Genomic DNA, 14,463 nt, shown 5'->3' with positions numbered 1-14,463 from the left:
CCAGAAAGAGGGTATGGTGGAAGGAATGTAAAAAGACAGAGAGAACACAGGTGGTACAAATGGGAATAATGGAACAGGAAGAATGAAGTGGAGTGGGGGATGGGAGGGCAAGGTAAAGACTGCAGCATGAACAGGGATAACACACTAAAGATAGTTGAGTAAGCCAAATGGAAACCTTCTGATGCAGAAGCTTCCAAAACTCTGTGTGTGTGTGTGTGTGTGTGTGTGTGATTTTTTTAAAGGAGTTACCTTATAGCAAAGAGACAATATCTCTCACAAACACCATTAAGTTATCTAACAAGAAGCCAGGTGCAAGCTACCTCTTATCAAGTCAGTGGGAGAGACTACCAAACTTTATAAGCTATTGCCATAGCCCTTGGTTGCCTTCCAGAATATTCTAGTTCTGGAGATACCACATATTTGAGTTGTAGAGCATGAGGAAAGCAAGTTTCATTCATCCCTGTTGGCTAGCTCTCATAGGGAGATAATAATAGGTGAGGAGAGAGATAATGAACAATACAACCCTGCTGGGAATGAGCTACAATAACAACCAGCCTGGCAAAGAATGCCCACTGATGCAGTCCAGAGTAACAGTTATAGTGGTAACACTTTCTGATTGAAGACCCACTTCACAATAATGATTCATATCTGTTACTGTTAAAAGGGCCATGAGTCTGGTAGGTGGGTCACAAGATGTGTCCCACTGTGAACACATAAGCATTCCTTTATACAGTACTACTCTTTGTGGAGTTGATATCCCAAATGAGCTGAAATTTTCCCCCCTAGTAAAATTTTTTATGTATCAATGCAGCCAAAGTATACTGTACAACATATACTCTAAATCTATTCCAACAAATACTACATTTAATTACTAGAAAGAACCATTGTAACTTTGAGAACACAGAACTTCTAAACTGGTTTTATAAGACACTAAAATAACTTAATCAATCATATCACAGCACCTATGTAATGTGTCAGAGCTGCATTAACACCTTAAGAATAGGACCCCAAGAGAGGATCGCTTAGACCTCCTGGGACTAGATGTTCCAGATCTATATCTACCCCTAATTTCTGAAATTAATGTGTATATGTATGTCTGTTCTATAAATTATGCAGACCCTAATGAGCAGAGTACAGACATATCACTACATTTTGGAAATTCATTCAAAGCCTGTTCTTTTTCTGCATCTTTAGCAATCTTTAAGCAAAAGAAACTGAAATTACTGTACCAACTCAAGGGGCAGAGCAACAGATGGAGATGTTTTAAAGGGGAGGAAGCTGGAGTAAAGCATTAGCTTAATAGAAGATAATGCTAAGTACTCATTAGACCATACTACAGGAAAGAAAATTTTATGTTTATATATTTTACATGCAAATTATCCCACAGCATGGTACATATTAATATGTGGAATTTTAGTGATACCAGTCAGAGTATAGTGATACAAGTAGTGGAAACTAGAAGTCTATTTCTGAGTTAAGCCTATTTGAGTTCACATCTACACTCTACCCATTGCTTCCCTTAGGAGTTCAGAGCCACTCCCCACCTACAAAGCATGTTTATGTCTGCCAGCCCATCCCCACTTGTGAAATGAGCCAGGTCTTGTGAGCAAAATATTGCACACTTACGCTGTTTGGGAGAAGTATTGTCTCTTTGTTATAAAATAACTCCATTTAAATATGTGTGTGTGTGTATATATATGTGTATACATATATACATACATATATACATGTGTGTATGTATATATGTATATATATACATATAGACTTGTTGTAGTAAAAAGTTTCATTATTATCTTAAAACAATATTGATGACCCGTGCTTTCACTGGGGGAAAGATATTACTTGAGATGCCCCCTTTTCCCCCTTATCCCATGAAGAGGTACTGATGAAGGGGGTTGGCAATAGAATACATGTGACAGGAAAGTGTACAGCAGGCCACACTGTACATGCTGTCATTATGCTCATGTGTGAGACTTCCCTACACTCTCACATGCAATGGCACTAAACGCCACTTCTCAGTCCTGCCCTCTGTGAACATGCTCACACTGAGGCCCGATTTCCAGGAAACCATCCATCAGTGCTGTTTGATCAGTTGAGTCATCCACTAGTTTTGAACACACCAAAATGTCATTAATTAAAGTGAATGATACCCAAATGTGATGCAAACAGGATTGTGTATAATTTTAAAACTAAAATTGGAGCAGCAATGAGACAACTGGCCTGGCCAGTTCCCTCGGGCCTCTGTCTATTCCATGGGATGAAAAGTGCTAGCCCAAACTTACAGTAGGAGAGAGCTCAAGAAGTCCTTACACCCCAGGAAAATATTTCACCAGTTCCAGTATTGGCATTTATTTTGTAAAAGAATTAACCTGTTTTAGCTATATTTTTTTATATACTATTAAAAAAGATAGCTGGGCAGTGGTGGTCCATGCCTTTAATCCCAGCACTTGGGAGGCAGAGGCAGGCAGATTTCTGAGTTCGAGGCCAGCCTGGTCTACAGAGTGAGTTCCAGGACAGCCAGGGCTACACAGAGAAACCCTGTCTTGAAAAACCGAGAGAGAGAGAGAGAGAGAGAGAGAGAGAGAGAGAGAGAGAGAGAGAGAGATGCTTCCTGTTATATGTTACACAATTTTTTTCAGAGACTAAATTCAAAGACTTAAAATAAAAACAAATGTATGTCTCTGCAATGTAATGATTTTAATGTAAATGCCTAATGAACTATGAAAATACATTAAAAGATCATAAATTTCAAAGTAAATCTTAAAAGCCTAGATACAGATTCCTGCCAGACTTCTTTGAGACTGCTATGGTTCAGTGTCTGACAAAATTGAAGCAAGCAAGGGAGACATGCAGAGGAAAGTTGGCTGGAGTTCTTCCAGGTCCAGAGTCCATCCATGAGGCCGTGAGGTAGCCACATTATGATCTGGTGAACTATTCATGGGAGGGAGTTAAACCTCACTTCTCACACACAGACACCTCAGTAGTCTTAGCTAAAGAAGGCAGCAGTTCATCTCTACAATTCTACCCTAAAATGTTAACCATGCGTCTAAAAACCATCACATCTCCGGCTTCTCAGGAAGCACTATGGGAAAAGAACTTCATAAGCACTGTGTAGCCTTTACAGCCGTCATTTCATGCTCTGACCCAAGCACCACGAAGATTGAAAAACCAAAAAGAGAAATATATCCTGCTTTATGTGTGAAAAATATGTTGTTTTCAAGCTAGCATAAATTGAATTATGACTTCCAGAAAAGTTTTCCTTCATAGAAAGTCATCATATGAAGTGGAGTGGACTCCCTTTTCAATTCATTTATTAATTCAAAAAGCAGTCTTTGATAGCTCCTTGTGACATGCTGAGAGTACAGTAGTGAAGATCCTTTCAGAATGTGTTTCCAAGGGGATTTACATTTTAGTTGAAGGTAGTCATATTTTTAGTAAATACTTCAATCAGATAAAAATCTGATGGTCTATTACAAACAAATGTTCTCATGGAGACTTTTTTAAGGTTTTATTTTTAATTATGGCTCAAGGAGGCCAAAAGAAGTGTTGGGTTCCCCCGTGGAGCTAGTTACATGTGCTTGTGAGCTGCCTAATATGGGTTCTGGGAACTAAAGTCTGGTCCTATACTCTTAACTGCTGAACAATCTCTCAATCCCAAAGATTTATTATTTTTTTGTGGGGTGTGTGTGTGTGTGTGTGTGTGTGTGTGTGTGTGTTCATGTTTTTTGAAATAAAGAAAAGTCAGGGTTGCCTTTGGTGAACTCAGCACTGATACCTCAAGAGATGCTAAACTGTTCTCATTTGCTATCAAACATCACACTGCGGTAACTAACAAGCACCTTAAAAAGCATTTGCTCAAAGGATGGCGCACTTGAGGGTCTCTCTTGGTGGGCTAGGAAATCCCCTGCGTTCTCTGTATTTGTTCCCTCTGGCCTGTAGCCACCTCTCACTCCCAACTAAACAGTTAATTCTCCAAAAATCCAGGCTGTGGAATTGCTTACTCTTCTTTAGTCTCTCAAAGGGAGGCATTGGGACTATTGAATTTAACAAAAGAATGAAAACAGAATAGTCGGCTCTGTCTTTCAAATACCTTTCATTTGGTGCAAAGTAAGGAAGAAAGGGTGTGCATTCCACAGACGACCTCCCACGACTCTGTGCCTCCCTGCCTCGAACCAGAGGCACCAAGGATGTGATCAGAAACACTTCTACAAGTTCTATAAGACACAAAAGACCCTTGCTTATCTGACTGCTGCCACTCAAAACCAGTGAGAACAGTTCCAGACTTTCTCCCTGTCCTCAGTTCTCTTTCTCAGTGAGCATTTCCTTCCTCAGATCACTGCGTTCAGGAGTCCTCCACTTTGCCTTTATTGCTGTGATTAAACATTCCTTGACCAAAAGTAACTTGAGAAACTCCCAGGTCACCATGTGTCACTAAGGGAAGTCAGCGAAGGAACTTGGAGGCAAGAACTGAAGGGAAGATCAATCAGGGATGCTGCCTCCTGGCTTTCTCAGTTTTTGCTTTCCTATATGGCCAAGGACCACCTGCCATCGGGGTACCACCCATAATGAACTGGGCCCTCCTACATCAATCATTAATCAAGGGACTGCCCCAGGGACAAGCCCACAGCCAATCAGATGGAGGCAGTTTGTCAGTTGATACTTCCTCTTCGCTGATGATTCTAGTGTTTGTCAAATTGACACAAAACCAATCAGTACAAGGACCGTTCTCACTAATAGTCAGATTCCCACCCTAAAACAACCACTCTGAGGCTTGTTTTCTGCTAGCACAACTTATTTTTCATGCTAAAGGTTTTCTTTGTTTTCTCTCAATACAGATGTTCCTTCAGCCAATACCAACTATGAACTATTTCTTCTGGGTATGCTTGTTGATAAAAACAAGAACAAATATTGGGACAGACCACAGCTCTTCGAGGCTTGGTCTTCACATTGCCCTGACACCTAATCCCCCAGTGTCACTATCTGTGCCTGCTTATGCAGTGGGCCTTGATAACAAACAGACTTCCACTGACCCCTTCAAATTTCATAGGAAAAAAAAAAACTTAGCCAAATTGCTTGTGGGGAATAATTTTATTTCTGAAGGATAGAAAATAAGAAAAAAAAATGAGATGTGTTTTTCTTTTATTTTAGAAAGGCTTTTAGTTACTGTTCACATCAATTTTCTTGATGAGTTAACAACGTATTTTTACTTGTACCTGATTTTAAATATGTAATCAGTTAAATGAAAAATATATTTAACGACTGCAAATCTTTCTGCCTTCTTCCACTGACTAAATGCAGCACCCTGGACCAGAAGGAGATAAAAAGGAGACTGAGAGCACTCCAGTATGAGTGCCAGCTACACACACAGAAAGAGCCAGCAAAACACCTAAGGTGTGGAGAGGATAAGTGAGCCTCTAGCCCTTTACCCTTTAGAAACCTCAGATGAGTGGTCCTCTGCTAGTTTTCCTATAAGAGCCTATAATTCAGATTTCTAAATACCTTTTGGTCAGTTAATGAAACTTGTTACTTGATAAAATAGAAATAACAGCTTTTGCTTGAACCACTTTTTTGATAAGTAAAATAAAAGTCTTGTTTTCACATGAGTACATGTGTCTGTGTGATGGGAATTTTTCAATCACCTTGCAATCCTGAAGCATTTACAGTGACTGCATGAGAAACAATTCTGTAGTTTGGTGGTTGTCCAGGCATAGCTGCAGACATCATTTTCTATCAGGAAAACAGTCCCCTAGTGCTTCCTAGCACTCAGACAGAACTTCCAATCAGGCTTAAACCCCACTGGAAACCTCTGGATTTAGACCTTCATCATTATGCAGAACACTGTCTTAATGCAGACTGACAAGCAAGCTTCAGTATCCACAGAGCTGCTGGGCTCCGGTGCTTCTGAAATCATGGGCAGTTGTGTGGCTTTTTTGTTTCAGACACACAGCTGAGTAATAGGTTGGTTTAGTTCTTGACTACTCCAAAGATGGATCCCAGCTTGCTCTCAAGTTGAAAATTAATGAAATTTAAATGTTCTACTAAGAAAGAGCAGGAGCAGGGAGATGGGTGGGGGACAGAGGAGTGTCCTATCATCATGTCAGCATGGGAACCTCCATAGAACATTGCCTTGAAGTTGAGGCTGACCATAGTATAACATAGGCTCAGAGAGTTCTGTTGCAAGAGACTAATTCAGCGTTATTAACTGAGTAGTTCCCACTTAGCAAGCCAGAGAAACAGCTTGAGGAAACACCATTAATATCTCAAGGGACACCAGTGTTCTAAGAAATACAATTTGGAAACACTGCCTTAAGGAAAATATGCAGACTGAGTTGATTCTGAGTTTCGTCTCAAATATTTCTGTCAACATATCCATAATTGCATCCAAAATTCAAAAACAAACATAAAATGAGAAATATAATTGAAAATGAAAAATATGCCACTTAAGAAAGTTGAAGCATGGTATTTAAAAATATTGAATTATTTCACTACCTAGGGTAGGTCTACAAATAAGTTCAAATGCAGAGATGAAGCTTTGTCAAGAATTACATATTCAGTGACCTTTTGCTTTTAATTATGTGAACGTGTTAAAGGAGATAAGTGCTCATGAGTGCAGGTGCCTAACAATCCAAGAGGCTGTTGGAGCGCCTGGAGCTGGAGGTACCTGACGTGGGTGCTGAGAACTGAATTCAGGTCAGGTCCTCTGCAGAAAGCAGTGCCTGCTCAGAACTACTGAGCCATCTCTTCATCAGCTGTCCAATGACCTCTAACACAGCTTTTCAGAGCATGCGCATAGAAGAGGGTTTTTATTTTCAACCTGCTTGGAGTATAGGAAGATTAGCTATTGCCCTGACTTTTTTCCCTATGTGTTCTGTGCCATATGTAAAATTTAAATGTAGAGATACTGTGTTGTTCCATACTGATGCCTCAGATGTTACCATGCTACCAAAACTATTTACTCTAAAAACGAAACAAAACAAAAAGTAACCAAAGTGCAGCCTTCATGTTGTGCCAAGAGGACAAGCATCTAGCTTCCAGTCCTTTCCCCTAGACTGGAAACATCCTTTGGGGACCTGCAGTTCTGTCCACGCTGGGTTTTTTAGGTTAGTCACTGTCTTTTCGGTCTCTTTCCTTTGAATTTAGTAGCATGGGTATGAGAAATGAAAGCCTAATTTAGAAGTTCACAGAAGCAGACAGACACTGATGTCTGTACCTCCCTTGGCCCCCTGCTCCAGCACCTGTCACGATGAAGCTGTGTTATCCGATTAACCAACCTTCTTATATCATGCCATGGGACTGTCCTTACATGCGTGTCTAGGCCTGTTCATCACATGTTGATGCTGTTGAGATTAGTCCAAGTGGCCTAAAAGAAGTCCTTGATTCATAATTCAGAGAGGCATTACTTCCAGTCCATTGGTGTGGGGTGGGGGTGGAGTAACTTTGAAGCCCTCTAAAATGCAAGGGCTCCAAAATGTGTACAAGCATCCCTGAGATGGCTCAGTCTGCATCCCATACCCCACCCACCACCTCTGCCCTGCCCCTAAGTAACAGTTTGCAGCCCTAGCCATGCATTCATCTCTAGCTGGAAAACCATAAGAAATACTGACTTCCAGTCTCCTCCCTCCTGCTGAGATTCTGATTCAATTGAACTACAATCCATCCAGTACTCTAATGTGATTCCCACAGTATAGTAGTTCTCAGTCTTGGAAGCATCTCAGAATCATCTAGAGAGCTTTTAAAATTCCTGATGCCCAGACTGAATCCTAGATCAACTTAATGAGTCTTTGTGGATGGGATCTGGCATCAGGAATTTTTACAGGTCCCAGCTGAATACGATTTCCAGCCAAGATTGAGAAATAGAAGAAGAAACAAATCTAGAGCGAGCAGCTCCTTCACATGTCTAACATCCTCCTCCCTCTGCTCCCTCAGGTCACTCTGGCCTTTGGTTTCCCTAACCCACAGGCTGCAGAGATCTTACATGGCTTAGCTATAGGAAAAAGACCATCTAATCTGGACCAGTGCAGAAATGACAGTAATGTAGAGATGGTCACTGTGGAGCTGGAGAGATGGCTCTTTGGATAAGAGCATGGACTGCTCTTGCAGAGACCTGAGTTCGATTTTTAAAACCGGTATCGGGCAACTCACAACTTTCCTGCAACTCTGCCTGGAGGGGTTTGTAACACCCGTGCCCTCCACTAGACATCAGCACAGACACATAGAATTAAAACTAAGAAAAATAAATATGAACAACTGGTTATTTTAAGTGAAGGAATGTTAAGAGAACATACTTGAACTAGTGAGGTGAGTAGCATTCAGTGAGTTTCATATACTTGACATAACTAAATAAAGGTGATAATATGGAAAAATTAATATCAGAGTTTCCATAGAATAGCCAACATTTCTAAATCTGCCCCCAGTAATGTATTCATCCTTCATATTTTAAAGACTTGGAATCCCTTTAGTAAGGAATCCCTGTGGCCAGTTCTAGAAGATTCCAGCTTGTCAATCATGTCTAGGATTTTGTTTTGCACAAGTGTCCCAGGGTCCACAAGTGTGACATGATCCTTGTCTTTTTTTTTTTAAGGCAGGTTATACATTTATAATTTTGTTTATTTTGACACTGTGTGTTGTTCTTTCACAAAATTACAAAGAACTCTTTGGGACATAAGCATGCTTGCACTCCTGGTATTCTAAGATGTTGTGTGTACTTGGGGGGTACTATAGAGACTAGTGCAGACAGAAACCCATCCAAAGAATTGTTGACAGTTGAGTTGCTGGAGATTCTGTGGCCAAAGTCAAATCCAACAATGCTGTGTTTATTTGTGTTCTGCCAACTGGGAGGCCACATCCCATCACTGCCTACCAATCCAAAAGAGGATGTTGCCAAGCCATTGGCCAACTCTCAGAACAAATAACCCTTTCTTACTACGTGACTAACATTGCTCAAAAGGGCAGATGAGCTTCCTCCAGAACTAGAGGATCTGGTCATCCAGGACTTCTCCAGAAGAATGGATGGTGTTAACTATTGTTGGGAACACAATATTGTTGTCACTGAATACAAACAAAGCAGGAGAGTGATCCTAAGGCGCTGGGCCCTCCATCCCACATCTGTCTCTTACTGCTGCCATCTCTCACTCGGCACCTCAGCTCCCAGCTAAACAGCAGCGCTATTCTTGTCAGGTGTGGACTGATTGCCTCGGTCTGCTGATGAGCTGGCTGCTCCAATAATTATGTAAATCCAGCCTCTAGCCTTGTCTCCAAGGGGACAGTCCTTACAACAGAAGTGCTTGAAGCATTGACCATCCATTCCCTGTCCTCCACGATGCAGCCTACCAATGCTCTCTTTGCATATGAACTTCTGCTTTTCTTGTGGATACATTACAGTTTCCTCTGTAGAGCTGAATGAAAATGAAGGGCACCAGAAAGGGGAGAGAGGAGAATGGTTCCCCACTGACTGTCCTAAAGAGTGGAAACTGTGGTCTACTTTTGGGTCCTGAATTTCCAAATCCTTGGTGAACTGTTTGGAGGACTTGGCTTGTTTGCTTTCTTTTTGCTATACAATTTACTTATTCTGATCTAAACTTGATGGAGGAGACTAAAGCAAGGGCTCCAAACACCATGGTACCTGAAGTGAAATTTCAATTCCCCTGAAGATTTGAGGCACTAACGCTAACACCAGCCCACCACTCCCCTCTCTTCCTCTCTGCTCTAAATCCACCCAGGGCAGCCCAATACCTTGGGAGCACATTACACACCCAAATCTTTCACCTGTTTCTGCAAGGCTGCCCATATCTACCAATGTTTTATAAAGCATATTCCCAGGAGATTCGTATGTGCTTCAGTGGGTAGCAGGTGTGCCTAGCATGTGTATGACCCCAGGGTTCCATGCTTCCCTGGGGAAGCAAGCAGCCTGCCAAGACTCATCCATATCCTCAGGTCAAGTTGCCTTTCACTCAAACAAAAGCCATGGGAGTGGCTAACGAGAAGAAAATGAAAACCAATGCTTCCAAAAGGAAACTTTAAGGACTTCCAAAGTTAAAGTTAAAGGGCTTCCAAAGAAGTTTAAGGACCTGCTTAACAGTGGAAGGCGTCGGAACCATGAGAAGGAAGCCTGGGTTTGATGTTGAGCTTTCTTTCTTTCTGAATGACTTCTATTCATTTGAATCCAGTCACTATTAACTGTCATTCCAGTGATAGCAAGAGGGGGACCTCCTCCTTTGGATCACTGAGCTAACTCTGAAGACTCTGAAAGCTCAGGAAACCACCCCGAGCTTTTGTGATTGCATTTCTCATGCTGCTTGGTTACAGTGAACAAGTTCTTCTGAGCACACTATTTGGACCTGGATTCCCTGACTCAGTAGCTCCAGCCTCACATACGTCTATCTGCTTATGCTCATTCTTAAACTGAGCAAGTCTGTCTCAACTAACAGGCAACAATTATCAGATTTTTCTCCTAATACATTATTCTCCTTTATTCTTCTGACTCTTGGATTTCCTACACACAAAAGTGCCATCACATCTGACTAACTTGGGAGAAAACTTGTCTTTTCAGGAGGATGGCAGGACAATGGTAACTATTTTATAGTTTACCTGAGAGATTCTCATGAGGTCTTACTCTCTCCTCAAGATTGAATTATGCCAAGAAAGTATATAAATTTAGACTATTAAAAGACTTGTAAGAAATGTATTTGCATAAACGATGTCAAGTCTTTCTAAGTACAAGGCACTCTGATAGTTCAACACCATGATTTTGGGAAAGACTTTTGTCTTTCTTATTACTATAGAGTTTGCTTCACGAGAAAGGGGGTTTGCTAAACAGGCTTTAAGACTTCTCAGGTTTAGCACTACATCATGTTTCAAATTGTAAAGTGATTTTACCAGTTTGTAAATGTGTACAAATACCTGAAATTCATGAGCTCCAGGAATTTAACACAAAATAAAATTCACATATATTTACATGTTCCAATTGTAACTACTTTAATCTCAAATGATCATAGTACTCATTTTCACTGAATGTTCCCACCCATTTTTTTTTTACCTTTTTTTATGAGTTAGTGAAAAGCATCCAAAGGGATTAGTCGTTAAATAAAAAGAAAGAAGTCTGCAGTTGAGCTATGATAATAACCTTGTTATAAAATTTGAAACTAGCCCTGACTGCATGGTTAGTCTGGAGAGAGAACAGGCACTTTTGCCTCACTGTTTGGGTGACAACTAGGTAATGAGTATTGAGGCTTTACATTGTATGGTACGTTCCCTGCCTCAGAACCAAATAGACTGTGAGAAGGAGAAAGATTTTGAAAAATGCATCCATGTTTACCAGTTGAAGATTGGGAACACTAAAGTGCCCCAAAGTCATTAACAGACAGGGACGGGACACATGCTGTCACTGCCCCCATGATTCTGTTATCTACAATAAGGCTCGATGATTTTCAAATCAAATGAAAAGGCCACATAGAAGGGACAGCCAGCAAATCCTCCCCCAGTGGCCACTGCTGAGCTGGATCCCACGGAATCAATCCTCCAGCAGGCATGCTTCCTTGCTCAGTTTGTATGAGCTATGGCTGAAATGAAGGTCTCTCATTTTCATTTTGGAAAGAGTCACCAAACTCTTATTTTTTGGTCAGTGAGTTTAGAGCCAAAAGATATTTCAGGGATAGATAGGAACAATTTGGGGTGGCCCTGTCACAGACACCCAGCTACACTATTGTTTCCATGTATCCTTCTCAAACTATACTGCCACACGTACTATCAACCATACAGTGTCAACGCCACCCATGTGTTATTGGTGCTAAGAAACCTATTTCCCCGTGTGGGTTTTAAATACCTCAGGTAAATGTTGAGTGTGTGTTTTATGCCATTGCATTTAATACTACTGAGATTGGTGACTAACTATAACCATCAAATGAAAGCCCAAGCCCTGGCATTTTAAGGTAAAAAAGCAACTGGGTCTAGGGAAAGTGGGGTGCTCCAGGTGAAAGTCCCGGACCCAACCTGCCTTCCAACTCAGCTCTGCTTCCTCAAGGTTATGTTCCTCTTAAATTAGCAACAGAGACCTAACATGACAGACTCTTGATAAAGAAACTGTTAAAAAAAAAAAAAAAAAAAAAAAAAAAAAAAAAAAAAAAAAAAAAAAAAAAAAAAAAAAAAAAGGTCTGTTACCTGTGGGTGGGGAGTTAAGGAATCTAAAACAAACTCAATAGACTTTTAAAGATGTTCCAGGGCATCACCGACTCCCTTCAGTTTTAGAAGCACACAGTTTTTGGTGCTCAGAAAGTAGATTCTTAACCGGTTAGTACCATGGCAGAGTCCTTTCAAAAGCAACACCACTAATAAAGACAGATACATCCTCTGCTCCTCAAACTACTGGCTGGTAGTTTGGTGAACACCTACTGAGAGCTCTATGCACACCGCTACTGAGCTTTGCTAGGAAAACAATCACACAGCAGCATGCGTGCTCACTGACATGGTTTCTTACTAACCAGTAGTTTGGTTTTAAGCCACAGAGTATTTTCCAACCATATCAGTTCCAACCATAAGGTGAGGACACTTGCCCTATTACCAGAGATATTTTAGGGAGTTAGTGCAGAAATCCCAAGGTAGAAAAATTAGGACTTGATATATGACACTGATTTTTTTTTTTTTTTTTTTTTTTGCCCCCATAGGAAAGGAAAGGAGAACACGGCACCGGAAAGTGAACCTTAGACAAACCATAAAGAGCTAAGCAGGGCTGGGATAAAGGCATCACTTACTGTAGCTGTTCTTCATCTCCTGGGTCCCTTTCACTTTGCCTCGTTTGTCAATCCTCAGGTACCACTGGGTGCGACAGAACAGTCTTCTCACCCTTATATCCCCTCCTTCCATGTAGTCATAACTTCTGGTGTGTCGCTCGGGGCTGGAACAGTTCACACTCGTAGCCGTTTGCTCCGGACTCATGTCATTGCAAGCTAGAGATATAGTGCCCACTAGACAGACGAGGTGGAAGCATGACCTGTAGAGCAGAGTTGGCAGGATCCCTGTCAGTATCCATTTGCGCATTATAGTGTAGTGCCCCGGGTGTTCATGAATAACATAATGAGAATTGAATCTTGCGTTGATTGCTACTCCTAGGTCATGGGCCTCCTCCTATCTGTGAACTGGAGGTTGATGAGAGAAAAAGTCGTCGCTCTTTCCAAACTGTTAACCTTATCTTTTAGCTTCTGATACCAATAACAGGATTCCTTCTTCAGGATCACAGCTGATAGGTATATCCTTATAGAAACAGGTCGTGACAAGGCCAGTTGCTGCAGTGCGGTTGCTCCTTGACTTCTGCTCGAAGAGAGAGATTAGGAATGGGGAGGGGGAGAAGAGAGGGAGATAAAAAAAATTGTATGTATAAATTTCAGTAGTTAGATAGTCTAACATGTCAGTGTAGTTAAATGTTGAAAGCACATTTAAAACAGCTCCCACAGAGGACGTGAGCATCTCTGCCACTCTGCACATAGATTCAGAAGCACTATGCGTTAGTGAGAAGACACCACAAGAAAACCACACCATTCATTCCAGTTGCTATCTTGTCAGGAAACACTGTGTACTCACAGCTATTGAGTTAAATCAAGTTTTACAGTCTCGATCGACAGAGTTGAAGTTGAATTCCCTGGAATTCATTAGTCTATGCTTTTACATTTGTGCTTCATAATTATTCTCCCTTAAACTACCCAGATTTTTCAAGTTAAGTGTCAGGATTGCCTTGGAGAATCTCAAGAGTCTCTTTCCATCCGTACGTACTACAGAGCAATTTCTGTAGATATTTTCACAGCTCAAAAGTCTCTCCCCCACTGACCCCACCCCAGGACAATAACCACAGAAAGAGAAAATCTTTCAGAAAAGAGTCAGCATTGTTTTAAAGACAAATAACAGTAACTTACTTGTTCTGTTTGGAACAGCTGGGTACACAAGAGTTCCGTGTCTGCTGTCTGCCTCGTGCAACTTGAGCCTCTCTACTGTAGCTACAAACTATTTCTCAGCTGAGAAATCCCCCAGCAGAATCATAATTGTTTCCATAAATCAACAGGCAAAAGGATTTTCTCCGTGTGTGAGCGCGTGCGCTTGTGTGAGTGCGTGGAGCCTTTTATTCAGAGATTTTCAATAAATACCTTTGCTGACCTCATTGGAAGCAATTAAAACTTAACCAGTGAGCGGTTCGTTGTCTAAAACAGCAGAATTAGAAGGAGGCTTGTACACTGTTGAGTGGTCATAAGGGGGAGCTGTGGACACAGCTTCGGTTTAAATCCACAAGTGGGCATTCACGCTGTGGAGACAGACCTCTGATTCCCAAGCCGTTACAAAGAGAAAGGGAAATGTTAGACCTTTTAAACACAGAAGCTGTACAGTCTGTGAAAAACATATGTCCCTACAACATATATAAGGGCTTTTTAAATGTTAGATGATCTTTACAATACATTGTGACGAGGGAGGTTGGTAAGTGAG

General features: G+C 41.2%; 2 protein-coding genes across 6 annotated transcripts in view; one reads left to right on the top strand and one right to left on the bottom strand.

Moving 5' to 3' along the window:
• Nucleotides 1-14,146, bottom strand: part of Fgf7 (fibroblast growth factor 7) — a 55,708-nt gene extending 41,562 nt beyond the window's left edge. The window contains exons 1-2 of the mRNA XM_021156378.2: nt 13,902-14,146; nt 12,747-13,302 (exon numbers count right to left, since the gene is read on the bottom strand). Of these exons, the coding sequence (XP_021012037.1) occupies nt 12,747-13,032 (286 nt within the window). The 5' untranslated portion in view covers nt 13,033-13,302; nt 13,902-14,146. The remainder of the gene's footprint in view (nt 1-12,746; nt 13,303-13,901) is intronic.
• Nucleotides 1-14,463, top strand: part of Fam227b (family with sequence similarity 227 member B) — a 144,414-nt gene that overhangs the window by 91,939 nt on the left and 38,012 nt on the right. The window contains exon 12 of one of the 5 annotated variants that reach the window (XM_021156372.1): nt 5,299-5,336. The exons of the other annotated variants lie outside the window; for them this stretch is intronic. Coding sequence (XP_021012031.1) covers nt 5,299-5,321 — 23 coding nt within the window. The 3' untranslated portion in view covers nt 5,322-5,336. Of the gene's footprint in view, nt 1-5,298; nt 5,337-14,463 lie in introns of those variants that run through there. 5 annotated transcript variants of the gene reach the window in all.

The sequence above is a fragment of the Mus caroli genome, chromosome 2 (genome assembly GCF_900094665.2).
Source record: "Mus caroli chromosome 2, CAROLI_EIJ_v1.1, whole genome shotgun sequence".
Classification (NCBI taxonomy): domain Eukaryota; kingdom Metazoa; phylum Chordata; class Mammalia; order Rodentia; family Muridae; genus Mus; species Mus caroli.
This window is presented reverse-complemented; position numbering and strand designations above follow the sequence as displayed.